Source organism: Panthera leo, chromosome B2, assembly GCF_018350215.1.
Source record: "Panthera leo isolate Ple1 chromosome B2, P.leo_Ple1_pat1.1, whole genome shotgun sequence".
NCBI lineage: Eukaryota > Metazoa > Chordata > Mammalia > Carnivora > Felidae > Panthera > Panthera leo.
In genome coordinates, this window is record NC_056683.1 from 127,631,092 (window position 1) to 127,651,543 (window position 20,452).

At 36.8% G+C, this 20,452-nt stretch overlaps 1 protein-coding gene across 4 annotated transcripts in view; it reads left to right on the top strand.

Annotated features, from left to right (window-relative positions):
* Window positions 1-20,452, top strand: part of ADGRG6 (adhesion G protein-coupled receptor G6) — a 141,364-nt gene that overhangs the window by 60,087 nt on the left and 60,825 nt on the right. For all 4 annotated transcript variants that reach the window (XM_042939966.1, XM_042939968.1, XM_042939969.1 and 1 more), the window contains exons 3-5: window positions 6,070-6,411; window positions 10,266-10,889; window positions 19,308-19,376. In XM_042939966.1, the coding sequence (XP_042795900.1) occupies window positions 6,070-6,411; window positions 10,266-10,889; window positions 19,308-19,376 (1,035 nt within the window). The remainder of the gene's footprint in view (window positions 1-6,069; window positions 6,412-10,265; window positions 10,890-19,307; window positions 19,377-20,452) is intronic.

The window sequence follows — 20,452 nt, forward strand, 5'->3', positions numbered from 1 at the left end:
TGAGTCACCAGAATATCTTTTGTAAAATACAGATTTTGTTTTGTAGGTCTGGTTGATTCTGTGTGTCTAACAAGCTCCAGGTGATGCTGAAACTGTGGGTCTGAGAATCACGCTTGAAATAGAAAAGATTGTGAGGGCAGTTAGAGCAGGTGCCTGCTGAGAGAGGGCTGAGAGAAGGGCAGGAGGAGAATAAGGAGAAGGTAGGAACTATGAGTGAAAAGACTACTCAAGAATCTGGGAGTGTTCAGAGACATCAAGTGTTGAAAAGGGTGAGTGAGATAAAATTGGAAGCCGCTATAATATAAACAATCTGAACAATGTTGTGGATTCTTTTCAGCAGTGTTCAGAAGCCTATGTATTAGAGAGGAAGAAGGTCCATGGCTGGATTAATACAGAGTTGGGGTTTGCAGTGCAGGAATATGGAAGGGGATAAGAGACTTGAACATACTAACCAGAAAAGGTAGATTAAGTGATCGGGCCTACAGCTTTAGGTTGTTTCAAATTATGCATTGCCTTTAGATTGTTTTTTTTGTTTGTTTTGTTTTTTAAACGCTTGGAGAAGGATTCAACCACTGGTTAAGAGAGAACAGTTTCCCATGAACATGTGTGTGGGTGTGTGTGCATATGCATGCACATGTGCTTGTGTGTTTAATCCTCTTGCAAGGGAGATATAGCTACATAATGAAGTGAATCTGGAAGCCTTTCCATCATTTCACTCATTGGTTCAGAAAATATTACCTTTCAGAGTTACGTATGGAATGTTCTTAATGCTCCAGTGGTTATGGAAAGGCAAGACTTGAAGTTTAAACATGAACAATACTATAGAAGATAGAAATGTATCTGAAGGTGTGGTGCATATGAATCGCTTTGAAGATTCAAAAAAAAGTTGTCAAGCTTAATGGTGCTTCATCAAGGAACTTTCAACTTCTTGTTAATTTTCTAGCCATATCAGACTTAACTGATTCAAGTAAAATGGTACCCTTTTGAACTAATGTGCAAGTCATTGCGATAGCTTCATATTCGTGGTGCCTCCAAAGAATGTTTTGAGGCTGAAACATCACAGTGGGAAATCAAACCATTTTCTGGTTAGCTCTGGGGAAACCAGTATTTTAGGAGGACTTTGGGAGTGAATTGATATCCTTGCTTGGCTGCTGGAAATTCCAGCAGGAGATTGGAATGACCAGTGTAACCCTGGTTTAGGAGGGATCCTCCCGTCCGTGGAAATGCCGTCTTTGAGTGTAGGGTTTGCAGAGGCGGGGTGGGGCGGGCTGGGGAGGGGGAGCTTGCCAAGTGTTTCACATTGACAGAAACACAGATGTCACAGCCAGACTGCCTTCAGATTCTTTGCTGTCCTGAAAAAATATGCACAGAGGCCTGAAATCACTTAAATTTAAACACTTCACTGTAATGACTCTGTATTATGTATAGTTTTGTATATTATCAGTCAATCAATATATGCCAGCATCTAAAGTATTATTTCTATTTGACATTTTAGCAGCGTTACATCTGGCAGCATTTTACTTGATCTGGAGCAATCCTGTGTGGCTCTTCCTGGCTTTGTGAAGGGTTAGGCATTAGAACCGATCCTGGAATTCTCAGTGGTTGGCCTTTACACGTCATCTTCAGAAACCACCACGGCTACTAAATATTTTAAACCTTTTTAAGCAACTAATAACCTTTATTCATTAGAATGTAATTTATTCACATAGATAATTCAAACAATGACTCCAGATGGATGCAAACTGAACAGGCAACTTAAGCATCATTTTCTGGAGATGGTTTTCACCAGCTAGGTTTTCCAGCAAATTCATCAGCGACAGTTTTATACACATTCAAATAAAAAAAAAATAAGATTTAAGTGTATGCATTTTGTTCACCACTTAACACATTATGGGAAAACCAGTTATCCCATCTACAGATCTGTGTTGAAAGCAGCTAAAATGGATTTCTTTTGATTTATCTTTTGGAGCCGGATACTCCTGCCTTAGATTTTAAAGAACATACTATTTGAGTTACAGGCAAGTACTTGAAACCAGGTTGGAGTAAGAATCCAAATCTCTGAGATTTAAAAAAAAAAAAAAAACAAAAAAAACCCAGCAGAACCAAAGATAACGATTATTAAATCTGGATCTAAATGCTCTTTATAAATCGAAGTAGGCTTTGGCATGACTGGGAGGTTTTCAATCTTAGATTGGAATTTCTTTGAAGAATAAAGTTTTGCAAAATAAGGGAAATAAGTGTAAGTAAATTCTTGCTAAACCCTGTCAGGCATAGGCAAGAGCTAGGGGTGGTGTTTGGTTTGTTGTTTAGATTACTGGAAAACTTTGCTTGTATAAATTTATAGGTGTGAATATGTTACTGTATCTGTCTTTGAAAACCATTGAGCCAGATATTTTGAGTTGAGTATTGTTTAGAAAATATGTTAATTCTGGTTTTACCAAGACCTCATTCAGTGGCTACTTCAGGAGCCATCTTTTTAAGTAGGTGTGCCTTTAAATTTTTTTTTGTTTAACATTTATTTATTTTTGAGTGACATAGAGAGACAGAGCACAAGCAGGGGAGGGGCAGAGAGAGAGAGAGACACAGAATCTGAAGCAGGCTCCAGGCTGTGAGCTGTTAGCACAGAGCCTAACATGGGGCTCGAACCCATGACCTGTGAGATCATGACCTGAGTGAAGCTGGCCATTTAACCGACTGAGCCACCCAGGCACCCCTTACTTAAGTATCTATGCCTTTAAGAGAGAACTAATTAATTTCTTTAAAAAAAATGTTTATTTATTTTGAGAGAGAGAGAGGGAGAGAGCGTGCAAGCATGGGCAGGGGAGGGTCAGAGAAAGGAAGAGAGACAAAATCCCACAACTGCTCAGCACTGTCAGCACAGAGCCCATTGCTGGGCTCGATCCCATGAACCATGAATCATGATCTGTGCTGAAATCAAGAGTCAGATGCTTAACTGACTGAGTCACCCAGGCATCCCGAGAGAGAACAAATTAATTTCTTAATGAACTAGTTCATTGTATAGGAATCAATTAATCGTGACATATGATTGCTCTAAATGGGCAAATTCAAATCACCATATTTTAGACTACCTAGTATTCTTTACTAAAATATTTCAAAATTAGTTTCTTAAAATATATTGATATCGGGGTGATTACACTATGTTTAAGAAATTGCCCATTAGAAAACATTGTCTCTTAAAATAGTATTTGAGCCCACCACTTTGCTGTCTTTTGTTTAGTTGTGGAAATTTTTTTTTTCCCTAGGAAAACACTAGACTTACATTCAGAAGAGCTGGTTTGAATCTTGGTCCTCTTATCAATTAGATGTGTAACTCTGGGCAAGCTACATAATCTGTATCAGCCTTATTTGTTTCATCTGAAGATAGAGGTGGTATTAATTCCCAGGGTTGTTATGATGTCAGATAGTATATGTGAAAGCCCTTTACCGTGAAGTTATCTATAAATATGATTAACATGATGATACTATACCTAGTTTAACCGATTTTTCATCCAGCTAAAATAATCTCTATTTAGTAGCACTATCTCTAAATGCTATCTTGCAACTATAGATGAAAATCATACAGAAGAATGCTGTAAATATTTTTTTTTTAAATAGATATTATGGGTGTCTTCCCTTTCTCTTTTTCATCCTAAAGAGGGCCTAAGGGAAAAAGAGATTCTATTAAAGTGGAGTGCTGTTTTTTTTCCTCTCTTAAATTATTGATGCACAGATTTTGTGTTATAGTAATGATTAATAATAGTTAACATTTATATAGTGCTAACTGTGTGGCTCCAAGGACCTTGCATTAACCTATCTAATCCTCTCAATAACCTTGGGAGGTAGGTGCTTTTATTGTTGTGTGAAGATAGTGAAACTGAGGAGATTAACTTGTTTGAGATTACAGCGTCCAGATTGAATTTTCCTATACCTTTCATTCAGATCTTAGAGAAGAATTTGACCAAAAATATGTACATCAGGCTAAAGGAATTCATGAACAGTATTGGGTTTTGGATGTAGTGGATAGCATTTTATTTTGGAAAAATGCTGTTGTTTCATGCATGTTGAGATGACACAGAGATTGTATCTTATTTTCTTTTCTCTTTTTCTTTTTTAATCTTCAGTGCCTTTTACTGGATACATTCCTGTTAATCTATTAGGATTATTTCTCTCTCTTGAGCCCAAGGTACAGTAACAGGAAGCTAACGTGTCAGGCCCAGTGTTCTCAGTCCTATACTATGAGTGAAATAACTGGAAGAAAGAGCCCTAAAGCCCCATCCAAAGAGATATTCCAGAGTTCATGCATGCTGTCTTTTTCTGACTTAGACTTTGTTTGGCTTATACCGTACTTCATCCTTCTTTAATTGAGACATGTTTCCATTGATTTAAGTTATTCATTTATTTGTTCATAAATTTAACAAATTTTATTGAAAGTCTCCCATGCACCAGGGATGCCGTGAGGTCCTGAGGAGTAAGACAGTGAGTATAACAGTACATACTCTGCTTGTTGGGCTCAGAGAAGCCGACAAGAAGCAAATAATGTCACAAGTGGAAGTAATACACTGCTCTGATTAAAGCTACAAAGGAGACGAATGTGGTGGCTCAAGGATGGATGAGAGAAGGCATTTGGCCAACACTTAGTGATCATAAATTGTTTTCCTCTGTCTTCAGCCCTGTACAAGACAATGGAGACCCAGGGAGGAAAAGCAGAGGGAGGGCAAGTTAGAAAGAATTGATGGGGAACAGAGTTGTCAAGGATACAGCACATAACACAAGGTGGCCACAGGAGAAGAAAAAAGAAAAACCTAACTTGAGCAGTGTAGTATATCTGATAAGTCCTTGTTTCTTTCACTGAATCATGGAAGAATAAGCAGTATTTGTAGTAACTACCATGTTCAAGAAAAGTTATTGCATATTTTATTCAACCCAGTAAAAGAGGGAGGAGTACAATACATTTAGAGTGATTTCCATTAACATGGCCAAAGCATTTTACTGTTTGAAAGTGTAAATGTCAGTTTTATGGCACTTTATTTATCCAGAATGTTGAATACATGAAATTACCGCCTACATTTATACAACTATAGAAAGAAACGTGAATATTAATTGCAAAAGCATGACTAGATAGAAAGACAGTAGACCTTGGTTTCTGGTTCCAACTGGTGATTATGGCCTGGAGAGCTAATAGTTGAGAAATACGTGATTTCTTTACTTTTCTTCCTACCTCATATTACCTTCTGTCATTATATTGTATTATTTATTTGGGCCCAAAACTGAATTGTAAGAATCATTCTGGCATAGACTTTGTCTTTCTTGTTGACTAATCTATACTATTTAGAATAGTGTCATATAACAGGCACTCAATTATTATTCACTGAATGAATGAGAGATAATCACACAAGTATATACGTAACAACTGTAATGAACAAATGAAACAAGTGAAAGCATTTTCAAAACTATAAATATTCCACACATGCAAGGTGATGGCTATTTGAATTTTAGAAAAAAATACAATCTGCCCGAAGATAACTTGTTTGCTTGTTTGTTTATTTTGTATTGGTAGCTTTCTCTTTAAACATGTATTTCCTAAGTATTTATCTTCCCTTATATCTGTGGTTATAGTATTGACTTCTACCTTTGCGTTTCTATAACTCCTTCCACCTTGGTTCAATTACTCTCTAGAGTAGAAATGCTTAACCTGGGCCAGTGCACCTTTGGGAAATCCATTGTTGCCTCTTGAGGCCTCATATACTCCCTAAAACAATGTACTGGCTTTCATGTGTTTTACTAGAAAGAGTTCCTGTAACTTTTACCAGATTCTTAGAGTATATGACCCTCCCTCCCTGCCAAGTTTAAGAATCATTGCTCTAAAACTTTGTATTTTTCTTTTACTTTTTTGTTCCTTTCTTGCTTTTTCTCCTTGAGATGGCTTCATTCTCCTTTTATTTTTCATGGTTATATTTTGGTATTTTCAAATGTTTACTATTTGATTGTCCCCAGTGTGTGGTATTCTTGGTTTATTGTATGCCTCTAATCCCCACCCTTGTCTCTGTTTCTCTTTTGTCTGGCCAACAGTGTGGGGCTGTGCCAACTGCAGAGTCATCCTATCCAACCCTTCTGGGACATTTACTTCTCCGTGCTATCCTAACGACTATCCTAACAGTCAGGCTTGCATGTGGACCCTGCGAGCCCCCACCGGCTATATCATTCAGATAACGTTTAATGATTTCGACATTGAAGAAGCTCCCAATTGCATTTATGACTCATTATCCCTTGATAATGGAGAGAGCCAGACTAAATTTTGCGGAGCAACTGCCAAAGGCCTATCGTTTAACTCCAGTGCGAATGAGATGCATGTGTCCTTTTCAAGTGACTTTAGCATCCAGAAGAAAGGCTTCAATGCCAGCTACATCAGAGGTATGTAAACCAAAGACGACGCCAACCTTCTGCTTTCATTTAGCATGTTCTACAGTAAACACAAGGACCAGAAGACAAGAGTTACGCTCTTTTATGTGAATGTGAATGATTAGGATTAGAATTTAATGGCAAGAATCTGTTAATATCCTTCAGCATTCTCATTAGCAATATATAGTTACCAGATCCAAAATCTGGTTACAGTAGAGCTGAATTCTTTTATATTGTTTATATGCAGAGCATTTAAAGGCTGCTTGGAAGATATTGTAGATATTCCACAGCTAATAATTAAAAGCTGTACTTCTAACATCACTGAACATTTAAATTTTCCTATTCAGAAATCATTTTATTTTAGGCTTTTAAGATGCTGCCCTTTTAAGGAACTATGCTATGGAACAAATATAAAAAATTAGCATATAAATTAAAGTTAGTTATTTATAACTTAAGCTAATAAACAACATAGCCTGAGGAAAACACCTTAAAAATTTCTTTTTTTTTTTTTAGTTGCTTAAAATTTTTTTAAATTGTGGTAAAATACATATAACATAAAATTTATTATCGTAAAACAGTTTTAGGTGCACAAGTCCGTAGTGGTAAGCATATTCATACTGTTGTGCAACAAAGCCACAGAACTTTTTCATCTTGCAAAATGGAAACTCTGTCCATAGAACAGCAACATCCCATTTCCCCCACTCCCAGCCCTTGACAAACACTATACTTTCTGCTTAAGAGTTTGAATGCCCTAGACTATAAGGGGAATCATATAGTTTTTGTCTTTTTGCGACTGGATTATGTCACTTAGGATAATGTCTTCAAAGTTCATCTATGTTGTACCATAAGTCAAGTTTTCTGTCCAGTCTAGGGCTGAATAATATTCCCTTGTATGTACATACCACAATATCTTTATACATTTATCCATTGAGGGATGCTTGGATTGCTTCCACCTGTTGGCTATTGTGAATAAAGCTGCTATGAACATAGGTATACAAATATCTCTTCAAGGGGTACCTGGAAAGCTTAGTTGGTTAAGCTTCTGACTTCGGCTCAGGTCATGATCTCACAGCTTGTGAGTTCGAGCCCCGCACTGGGCTGTGTGCTGACAGCTCAGAGCCTGGAGCCTGCTTCGGATTCTGTGTGTCTGTCTCTCTGTCTTTCTCTGCCTCTCCCCTACTTGCGTTCTGTCTCTCTCTCTCTCAAAAATAAGTAAACATTAAAAAATTATCTCTTCAAGACCCTTCCTCAATATTTTTGGATATAGCCAGAAATGGAATTTCAAGATTATATGGTAACTGTAATCTTAATTTTTTAAGGAACCCTCTTACTGTTTTTTAATGAACCAACTGCAGTGGCTGCACCATTTTACTTTCCCACCAGCAGTGCACAGAATTTACAACTTCTTCACATCCTTGACAGCACTTGTTATTTCCTGGGTTTTTTTTGTATGTTTGTTTGTTTTTTATTTATTTATTTTTTAACTTGTTTTATTTTTTTATTTTTTTAAATTTACATCCAAATTAGTTAGCATATAGTGCAACAATGATTTCAGGAGTAGATTCCTTAGTGCCCCTTACCCATTTAGCCCATCTCCCCTCCCACAACCCCTCCAGCAACCCTCGGTTTGTTCTCCATATTTATGAGTCTCTTCTGTTTTGTCCCTCTCCCTGTTTTTATATTATTTTTGTTTCCCTTTCTTTATGTTTATCTGTTTTGTCTCTTGAAGTCCTCATATGAATGAAGTCATATGATTTTTGTTTTTCTCTTACTAATTTCACTTAGCATAATACCCTCCAGTTCCATCCACGTAGTTGCAAATGGCGAGATTTCATACTTTTTGATTGCCAAGTAATACTCCATTGTATATAAATACCACATCTTTATCCATTCATCCATCGATGGACATTTGGGCTCTTTCCATACTTTGGCTATTGTTGACAGTGCTGCTGTGAACATGGGGGTGCATGTGTCCCTTCGAAACAGCACACCTGTATCCTGTGGATAAATGCCTAGTAGTGCAATTGATGGGTCATAGGGTAGTTTTATTTTTAGTTTTTTGAGGAACCTCCATACTGTTTTCCAGAGTGGCTACACCATCTTGCATTCCCAGCACCTTAAAAATTTCTAATGAAAGGAAAAAATATATTTCTATCAAATGTATTTCCCAGATTCTGGCATATCATAACATTTGAATAATCTTGGTCTCTCTAAAGCCTCTCTTTACTTAAGGAAAACTCAGGATTCAAGACTAGCTTCTTAAGTAAATATCATGAATGAAAGAAAGAACAAAAAAGAAAGGCACCATTATGAAAATGACTGACCCTCATTATTATAAACTTGGGTTTTGGTGGTAGAGTTATTTACTGTTTGTGAGTCACAATCACAAACGTGATTCACATTAGGTGTGTGTGTGGTTAATTGGAAAACATGTGCTTTAATTTTTCACATAATGTTTTCAAAATTATAAAACCCTACAGGAAATTAGAAAAAAAAAGAAGCAAGTTAGAATTATCCATACATCTGTCATCTAGGCAAAACTACTAATAAAACATTGATGGACATATTTCTTTCCAGCCCTTTAAACAATACATGTAGTATACTGGGTTCATATTACGTAAGTATCCCTTTTGGGTAAATAGACCTATAAAGTGCTTTATATTTAAAAAGTAGACTGAAATCCACAATTCTATTAAACTCCATCATGCAGTTTTTACTAGAATATTTACATGAAAATGATGCCTTTACCATAGACCTATATTAAAATCTATTCAATCTAGCATTCCTTGAAGCCAGCATTAAAGAGAATTTTTGAGGAGAGCTACTTCTGTCTCAAACCAGTACATGTTTCACAGTGTCTATTATATTAACATAGGGTGAAATCCATTGTATTACTTAATAATTTCACATGTGTCACAGAAAGACTAGGCTAACGCATTTTATTTTGACTATATTATGCAGATGATAATAATCATTATTAGTAATCAGTAACATTAGTAATCAGTCCTAGCTCTATACTGATTATAGCAGGCACTGTTCTAGTGCTTTCCAGGTATTATTTGATTCCTATTGACCACGTGTGCAATAGGTGTCACCGTCCTTCATTTTATGGATGAGGAGAAGAAGGTAGAGAGAGGTGGAGTAACGTGTCCAAGGTCACATTGCATTTTGTGGAGGAGCTGGGATTGGAGGTGGCTGTGTCGCCCTTTTTACCTCTGCCCCTTGCTGTCCCTCACAAAGGAACTCAAATACCCAGCTGTAAAGTAAATATAGCTTAAAATTCCATTTTTATTTTTACTTTTTTACTAGACTGCCTCTCCTTCATAGAATTATCTTTACCTTTGCTCCTGAAATAGCCAGGTGATGGGGAAAATGAATAGGATATGGGGTCTCTGAAGGGGAGAGGGTAGCAGAGGACGGTTTGGGAAGAGTAAAAGGCAATAATTGTTAATGAAAAAAAGAACTATTAGCTATTACGTTTAGAAATTATTTGAAAACTAATATATTTTTGAAAATTTTAATGTATAAACAGCTTTCCTGAAACAGTAGTTTCCTGAATTTGGGTTTTTGGGATTTTCTTTTTCAGTTCAGGGATTAAAAAAAGATACTTATCAACTGGGTTGGCTATAACTCAGAAGTTTTGCTGTGAGATCCCACATACTCTAACGATTAGAGTTACTATGGATGGGATTACATTTAGTTTTACTGATATAAGGTAATGGGTTTGTGACAGTCATGAAGGAGGTGTGAGGCAAAAGTCAGTTGATCCAGAGTGGTGGGGGTGGGAGGGCATATCAGATGTTTTGCATCTCATTAGTTCATATTTGACGTTAATACATTTTATGTGTTATTATGTTTTGTCCTAGTTGCTGTGTCCTTAAGGAACCAGAAGGTCATTTTACCACAGACACTAGACAGTTATCAGGTATCTGTTGCCAAAAGTGTCTCTATTCCAGAGCTCAGCGCTTTCACTCTCTGCTTTGAAGCAACCAAAATTGGCAAGGAAGACCATGAATGGACAGCCTTCTCCTACTCAAATGCGTCCTCCACACAGCTACTCGGTTTTGGAAAGGCCAAGAGTGGTTACTTTCTTTCTATTTCTGGCTCAAAATGCTTCCTAAACAGTGTGTTACCTGTAAAGGATAAAGAAGACATTTTCACAGAAAGCTTTGAGCAGCTCTGCATCACTTGGAATAATTCTCTGGGCTTTATTGGTGTAAATTTCAAAAGAAACTATGAAGCAGTTCCCTGCGATTCTACCATTAATAAAGTGATTCCTGGAAATGGGAAATTGCTGTTAGGCTCCAGTGACAATGAGATTGCCTCTCTAAAAGGGGACATTTATAACTTTCGACTTTGGAATTTTACCATGAATTCCAAAATCCTCTCTAACCTCAGCTGTAATGTGAAAGGGAATGTGGTCGACTGGCAAAATGACTTCTGGAATATCCCAACCCTAGCTCTGAAAGCAGAAAGCAATCTAAGCTGTGGTAAGTCTGGGCATATTCACACTTCGTTTTTTAAAGCATTGTTCTATGGATGTTGGTCAACAAGAAATTATACATAAACACATACCATATACATATATATATATGTATATGTATATATATATATATATATATATATATACACACACACACACATATATATATGTATATATAGGTAGTTGTCATTAATGAGCTTTTTTTTTTAATGTTTATTTTTGAGAGACAGAGTATGAATGAGGGAGAGGCAAAGAGAGAGGAAGACACAGAATCCAAAGCAGGCTCCAGGCTCTGAGCTGTCAGTACAGAGCCCAGCGTGGGGCTCGAATGTATGGACTGTGAGATCATGACCTGAGCTGAAGTCGGATGCTGAACTGACTGAGCCACCCAGGTGCCCCTGAGCTTTTTAGTTTCTAAAATTTTGTATGCTCAGCCATACACAGCATACATTTGATTACAAACCATATTTATTCAATCAAAGCTTTTGGTCCTACCATATTAAAGTTTTCCTTATGTCATAAAATGTCACACAGTTTATCACTGATGTAACAAGAGTGGTAACTATGACACCTCAAATAGAAATGTTAACACCAGGACTGAAATAAAAGAAATTAATAAGTGATTGTTTTTAATCACAAAGATATCGTGAAAAGTTGATCTTTATGACATTTCTAGTACCTTATTTAAATAAACAACCACCACCTAAAAGAATGCTGTTTACTCAGCCAGGACAAAATACCAAAGATATCCATTTTATGGAAAAATCTTCGATAATCAGGAATTATCAATTTTTTCTTTGAGCTTTTTTTCTCTGTTTGAAAATGACTATTTGTCATCTGTTGCCCTTTATGGTTGCTCTTTGAGAGACTTAAATGTGATATTACTGGAAGTAGCTAAATGCAAAACATTTAGGAAAATAATTCTATGTAGCAACGTTATATTAAAATAGACTGCTATCAAACATTCTTTATGTGCATGAGTTAATTTTAGAAATCATTATTTTATTACAAGACTGATTAAAATACAAAAGTAGAAGTTTCATTATCACTTTTGAATGTCATATGACTAAATTGTTGATAATAGATACTTTTTAGTCACAGAGATAACTTTCCTTAAAAGAGGAAAGCAGTGGGGGTCGCCTGGGTGGCTCAGTTGGTTGGGCATCTGACTTCAGCTCAGGTCATGATCTCACAGTTCGGGAGTTTGAGCCCTGCATCGGCTCTGTGCTGACAGCTCAGAGCCTGGAGCCTGCTTTGGATTCTGTGTCTACCTCCCTGTCTGCCCCTCCTCTGCTTATGCTCTGTCTCTCTCTGTCTCTCTGACTCTCTCTCAGAAATAAACATTAAAAAATTTTTTTTTAAAAAGAGAGGAGGAGAATAAGGGGTCTAATATTAGAAAGAAATCCTCATGTGACTTTGGAGGGGATTTTACCAAAAATTCATTCCCGATAATTTGAACAAAGTGGGACCCATTTGAAGATCTGGAACCACCTCCCCAGTTTCCAACCGGTGTGTATCCTTCTGGGGAATTCTTGTCCCCTAACCCTCAGGGTAAGTCACTCATTGCTCTGTGTGGTCCATGGTACGTCTGCAAATGGTGGGAGGCTATTAAGTGATGTCATTGGAGAGATTATCTCCTTGTGGGTTGTTGGACAGAGGGTAAACCACAACCGTGTTCCAGAAGAAGACCGAAGAAGTTTGTAAAGGAGCTAATGGTGTTCCTCAGCATCCCCTCAGTCTGCTTAGCTACAGAGGATGTTCAGGGACTCCTGAGAAGTCTTTCACTCGGTGATGAAATGGAGAAGATCAAGTGTGTGGGTTTGGTGTGAGATGGTGAGCGGTGAGAGGGCAGTGATGTTCTTCCTTCATCCAGGGTGATTCTCTTTACTCCAGGGGCCTGTTTTCACCATAGCCCATTAAAAAGTCATAATACAGACCATTTAATAGTTGCCTTTCTATGGGGTTATGTTTGAGGACTGTGGCAACCAAAAAAAAATTTTGAGTAGATATATTAATAATTGCTTATACTTAAGTTATACACTTAATTTGAATACTCAATACATATTATGTACTAGGTACTGTTTTAAGGTCTTTACACATATTAACTGTTTTCTACAACACAGATCCCATGATGTGGGTTTTATTACCAACCCCATTTTGCAGACGAGAAATCTGAGGCACAAAGAAATTAAGTAATTTATGCAGTGTTACTTCATTAATTAGTGGCCACGCCAGGACGTGAACTCAAAAAGTTAGGTTTTAGAGCTGTGCTCTCTTATAAATGTAAATTAGACCATCTTTTGGAAAATGCAGCACTAGAAGGTGAGCCACACTAGAGTAGGTGAGCTGCTTCTTGCCTGGATGAGGAGTATGATGGTTCAGGTGTGATCGGTGGGAAAACACTAGCTTTCCAGGGTATGAACACTGTATTTGTTTTTTGGTTTTTTTTAGACATTTATTCATTTTTTTTGAGAGAAACAGTATGAGCGGGGAAGGACAGAGAGAGAGGGAGACACAGAATCTGAGGCAGGCTCCAGGCTCTGAGCTGTCAGCACAGAGCCCGATGTGGGGCTCGAACCCATGAACAGTGAGATCATGACCTGAGCCAAAGTCAGAAACTTAACTGACTGAGCCACCCAGGTGCCCCAACATTGTATTTGTTTTAAGCAAAATTAATAAGATTTCTTTCCTGTGTTGCTTCTTGGGTACATTAGTATGATAAAATGTGAAGGATATACATGGATTCCTAAACTTCTGTAAGAAATCCTCTAGACCAGAGGTTGGCAAACTAGGAAAGTTTTATTGCAACCCAACCATGCCTAAGAGGTTTTGTATTGTCTAAGGCTGCCTCTGGGCCACAGTGACAGAGTTGGTGATTGTGAGAGACAGAAACATGGCCCGCCATCCTGAAATTTTTCTGTCTGGCCCTTTAAGAGAAACTTTGCCCATCCTTAAAACTAGTCCAAAGAATCATGAGGGTCCAAGTTTCTGAAGCACATACTTGGGATGACACTGGAAAAGATCTGCTAGATCTCCTGGCCCACATGTGGTTAAACCAGCCACTTATGGGCTCATTTAGCCTTCAGACATTGATGATGGCAGTGGCCTTTACCTGTTATCCTTTATTTGTAATTGTTCCACATAATGCTTTTAAACAATGATTTATTACCAACATTAACAAATTAGACTTGAAATAAAGATAAATTTTTGGATTCTCTGGCAAACGAGAAACTAAACCTGGGTTAGTACTGGTGCCTGGCCAACACAACTGGGGGGAAGTGGTATCTGCTTCTTACAGAGGGAGGGGACTTCTCAACCCTTACCATTCTTTGTATTCTTTCCACGCCAACCCCCTTCCATCTTTAGATGGCCTTCTCGCATTTCTGCTTGGGAATCCCAACTTAAGCTAGTCTCTTCACTTAATATAAGGCAGGAAACTGAATTTTTTTTTAAAAAGTGGCCAAGGCAGTTGGTGAGCTAAAATGTAGATCTCCTCTCTCCCTTCCCCAGGATTCATTTATGGATATTCTTCAACACTGTCTTTACAACTCCTTTCCCAAGGCTTAGGATTACTGGAATGCATCAAACACATGCTTGGGTAACTTAGCCATCTGTAAGTTTTCAAAATGATTTCATTGAAAGAGCACAAGTTACAGAATCCGTGTATTTGAATTCCTTTAATTTTTATGGTGGTCCTCTTGACATTCCATGATGATGCAAACACCCCATTCCATGGATTCAGATATCCTGGGCTGTGTTTCAGGAGTCATAACAGGAGAGGGAGTTTCCTGCTGCTCAGTCATCAGCTTTGGGAGTTGAAGAACCCAAGTCACTTATTAACTGACAGGAAATACCTGTCACAGAGATCATATCTAAGCTTGTTAGCTATGCAGAACTTCAACACATAAAAAAGTTTGCTCTATTAACATTTTAACCTTTCTTTCTTTCTTTTTTTTTTTTTTTTTTTTTTTTTTTTTCTGGAACATTTTGGCTTGCTCTTTGTGGTAACTAATTTCCAAAAACTAATGATCGGTACAGTAACCAATGGGAAAATAGAATTTCATGCCTGACATTCCATTGGACTGACAATATCTGTTAAATATGACCTTTAATTCCAGAATCAACTTGCGGTAGAGGAATGAATAGATTTTCCAAAGGTCTATTGCCGAGTAAATTATAATGTGAAAATACGATGGTAAAATAGAACTGATTCCATCTAACGTTAAAACATTCTGTCATTTGTTTCAAATAGTAAATATCCTAGCCTTCATATAATCAACGTATAATTAATTAATGTTTCAACAAGTTCAGAATTATACTTTTTTTGTTTTCCTACACTAGCCTCGTTGGGGAATTACACCTTAATTAAGAAATTTTCAGCAGGTCTTTTTTATTATTAACATAGTTAATCTTGTCAGCCTTTTCCAGAAGGAAATGCTTTATTTAGCAGTAATTCTTTTTCATTTTATAGCATCATTCTTTTTCTTAGAACAATTTTATTAAGCATATTCAGTTTTATGACCTCTATGGATAGACGGTTTTCCTAGTGGACTCTTTAATTATAATGGCAAGTATTTGCCTGTGTTATGATTCAGTTTAGATACTGGCTAATGTCCATCAATTTTCACAAAGAACAGACAGTGCCTTCTATACCAGTTTTATTTATTTTACTGATGACTGCTCTTTCCTGAGGAGTGGTACAGTATAACTCCGTGAATAGTCCAAGCTCAAACAAACTACATTTAGTTAATAAGCATTTATTAACCACTTCCATTTATTAACTGCTTGTGGATGGAGAGATAAGACACAATTCTTAAGTACCCAACTTGGTTGTTATTCTTTTCTAGAAATTTTTGGGTTGGTACTGATTTTTCTTTTCACTTCCAGCATTTTGCGCTTAATTATCAAGGCTTCATCAACTCTTGGATTCCTACCCTCCCATTTTCAATTATTACGGTTCTGTCTTCCACAGCCATAAAATTCTGACTCATTGTTGGCTCCTTCCTTTCATCTCTAAAAAAAATTACTGAGTGTAGCATTTTTAGATAACTGAATTATTTTTTAAATAATAAAATAAAGATGAAATTACTTTATCTTTACAAAGGACTTTATTCTTTGAAGATGTCCAAACTCTTTATGAGCACAAATAGCTTCCAGAAATAATGTTGTTGTAAATATATTTATGAAAATTTATAAAATTCTATTTAGTAATCCTGCAAAGAGGACTTGAAAGCATTTTTTTTTTTTTTCTCAATGTTGCAACTCACTGAGGATTTAGTGCTACTGTTATTTGGATTATCATCGTGTAGAATGTCAGATGAGCTGTTAGGTGTGCATCAGTCTTTTTTACCACAACTTGTGTAAATAGTGACTCCTTTCAAAGCGGCAGGATTTGGGAAGAACAACAGAGAGAGAAGAAAGATTAATAGCTTTGCAGCTTTTCAGTGATTACGTTCCCCCCTCCCAAGGAAATTCGGCTCTAAATGTTACAGTTACTATTAAGTAAATACCCTTAAAAACCTTTCTGGTATCCATAAACATCAGTGAACACACATAGGTCACATTTTGAAAATAATTCCTTGATACTAATTATATCATTATCCAGGAATGAGAATTGATTCTTCTTCCTTAACAATCTGGCCTATAAATATGTCCAGCTAGGAAAATTAATTGCGAGAGTAACTTTTTTTATGCAGATATGCTGAAAATGGAACCAGGTGGGAATAAAGAGTTTGTGTGCACTTTTTATATTTTAGGTATTTGTTTATGTAATTTGGTATATTTGTAATGGAAGCTTTCATTTATCAGTATAATTTCCTTTTGATTAAATTTGTCACTTGTACTTACACTATTTAGTCTTCAGATTTAATTTCTATTGCCATAGTGAATTGTCATAAACCAGTGTTTATTGAGTGTTTTATAATACAGTATCAATTTGCTAAACTGTGAGTACCCAAAAAAAGAACAACTGATCAGTTTAAATAGTGAGAAATGTTACTTTTTCCCTGACAAGGACGTCACATATTGGAACTTGCTATCATACAGTGAAACTGAGGAAATGTTAAAGAAAATTGTTAAATATCTTGCTCTAAATCATAACTCTTCTGATTTTCTTTCCTCATTTCTACCCTGAGTCCTTCAATATACTGCAGTGGAAGTGTAGTTAGCCTAGAAATTTCTTTCCCACAGCACTGTCTCCTTATCTTTCTTTGTCTTCCAGAGATACTGTATCAGTGCCAGAAGTGGCCTAAGGAACCTTTGACTGCCAGCATTGTGCGTAATCTGAGCAGCACAGGAACTCCATCCAAGGGTCTCTCTCTCTCTCTCTCTCTGTCTCTCTCTCTTATGTTGCAGTGGCTGACATTTTCTCATTTTGAGTTTTAAAGATTTTTTTAATTTTCAGAAGTTCCTCACTAAAATGTAAGTGCCTAACAGAGAAGTGAGACTCTTCAAGAAGGGGGGAGAAGTTGAGTGTGATAAGTAAGAATAGTGGACAGAAAATATTGATGGTAAAATCCTACCTGAATCCTGACTAAGGCAAGACTCAACTTCTGCCTCTTCAGATGCCTTTTTCCATAGTCCATTTGTCTAAGTTTTCAATCTTTCAAACTCGCCCTCCCTGTCTCTGCTTCCTTTCATAGCCAACCTTCCTCTTTTTGCATTCACATCTCAAATGGCGGTCATTCGTTCTTCATTCCCACGCTACTGAAACTAATTCCTGTACAGCTACTACCAGAATTCCAATGTAAAGTTAAACATCTTCTCAGTTTTGATCATTCTTGACCTTTCTAGATACTTGACACAGCCACACCCTCTGTGAAACTTCTGTAAAACCACCTTCTACCAGAACTGGTTTTGCTTCTCAAATTTAGAGCTCTTTTACTTTTTTTTTTTTTTTTTTTTTATATTTATTTTTGAGACAGAGAGAGACAGAGCATGAACAAGGGAGGGGCAGAGAGAGAGGGAGACACAGAATCAGAAGCAGGCTCCAGGCTCTGAGCTGTCAGCACAGAGCCTGACGTGGGGCTCGAACTCACAGACCGCGAGATCATGTCCTGAGCCGAAGTCGGACGCTTAACCCACCGAGCCACCCAGGCGCCCCAAGAGCTCTTTTACTTTTTAAATAGTATGATACTTAAATATAGGAATGTCTATGATTCCATCAAATCTACACTCTAGCTTGAGTCATCCCAGACACGTCTGTAGATTCTGTGGCATAGTTTCTTGGCTAGACCTCTCAACAAAAATGTGTACACCTGCCCGTGTTTTCAGATGTCACACAGGCACCTCATTTCTCATTACTGGACTTACCGTTCATTCCACCTCACCTAAGTTTTCTTTTAGTATTTCCTCTTTCCTTTTATGAGATTATGTACCAATTTCTCAAGCTGGAAACCAGAAAAATATCCCCTAGTCTATCCCCTAGCCTTCTCCTCCAATTAGTTACCAAATGTTGTACATTCTATCTTCAGATGTCTTGTATCCATCACTTTCTTGCCATCCTCACTGTACTCAAGTCTGAATTATTAATAGTATTTATTATTATTGTATCTTCTCTTTTACCTGTCCATGGAGACTCAAAGGCGGTTTCAAATTTAAAATCTAATTTTCTTACTTAGTTTCTTTTCATAGTTTCCTTTAAGAAAGAATTCAAAATGTTATCAACCGTTGATGATGCATCTAGAAATTTGTTCAGTAAAGCTTGAGTACCCATCTACTAGGTGTGTGGGATTCCCCAAGGGAAGACAGAGCCCCACCGTTCATGGGGCCAGCATTCTATAAGGCCCTCCACAAGTATCTGTTACCTATATATCTGATCATTCCTACTCTACTCCAGTAATGCCATGTCACCCAGGTTCCCAGAACTTTTACTAGAAAATCAACTCTCAACTTCTTTCTTGCTGAGGATGTGTCAGTAAAAAAAAGTTTGAAATGAAAAGACACAGAGACCAATTTGAAGTCACAGAAGCGTATTTCTGGGATTGCAAATAGCATACGCTGGTGCCTGTGAACCAGAAATATGCATTTTATGAATATTAATAATATCCAAATTCACTTTTGAAACTTACCTTTGATGTTTATATTACTTTATTTACATGAATTTCTAAATCTATTCTATGAAAAGGCCCTGGACTTTTTACACAAACTCTGATGGGCAGGAGCACTTGTCTTCCTTTCATCTGTGAAGTGTCAATAAATGGAGTTACAGATTTTGAGGGAAATGTTGGTAACTTGATTTTACATTTGTGGAAATGAAGACCCGCAGATTGAGAGACTTTCTTGATGTTGGAGTGTTACTGCTGGACACTTCTAGGTCTGCTCCTATTATGCCAACCGGAAGATTCATGGATTTTTTTTTTTTCTTGGATAATGCCATTAAAGCTGAAATTTAGGTAACTTGTGTCATCCTTTTGTATTGATCAAGGTTCCTACCTGATCCCACTCCCGGCCACAGAACTAGCCAACTGTGCAGATCTGGGGACCCTCTGCCAAGGTAGGGAGCCAGCGTTGTCCTCTGGACTCTGTGTCCTACTTGCTATTTTGGGTAATGTGTTTGAAGTTATTTTGATTATTATCTTAATTTTCACTTGAGAAGCCAAAGCCCAGCAAAACAGAAGAATTTCTGGCTGTGTCTTAGTTGTGTGGGTGCACAGTACATACACTGTGGAGAAAGAATGCATTCACACACTAGATGACCGTATTTCCATAAAGCATGAGGTTTTTTAAATGTGAATGATTATATGCTATTAAACAGGGATTTATTTAATTTTTTTCTCTTTTTATTTTCAAGATTATTGCAAAGGTCCAGTATAAATATAGTCACGCACTATTTTGAAAAAAGTATTCATGTGCAACAAAGAAGGGGATAATTAAGTTAAATATTCAGTTAAGCTTATGACAAGATTATAAGGCAATTTATGGTGTATAATATAACTTAAATATTAAGATGAAAATACTTATATTAAACTAATATTAATGTAATTGTATTATTATAATGCACATTGACTATATTATGGCCAGTATTCCAATTATATATTATTATTAGATAGTTGCATGCTAATAATATATAATTAAAGTCATGTAAGTTTTGAGATAATAATATAAATATTTTGCTTTAATTTTATCATTGCTCCTCCTAATTACTCATGACCCATTTCATCCATTTGTTCTATTAAATATTTCTTTATGACGTAGCATGTTCTATGTACCACATTAAGAATCATGACAGTGCCTTTGAAAAAGCTGGATCTCTTATTAAGAGAATCAGAGAATGATTCTCCGATTATAGAAGGGGTTATAGAAGGGCTTCGAAGTGGATCAAAACCTCAGCTCTCTTCTGTGGTTCTAGTGTAGGGGTAGATGTAATTCAGCATTATCTTTGCTTCTTTTCTGATACATTATTTCTTGATATCATTACTGATGAATAACCTAGAAAAATAAAGTCATTTGAACGACCTATAAAAATAAAGTCATTATGCGGTGTCCACAATCGGCATAGTTTTAAAATAGTTATATAAAATAGAAAGAAACATTAATTGTGCTTAGTTCAAGATCTGAAGGGTTTAAAAT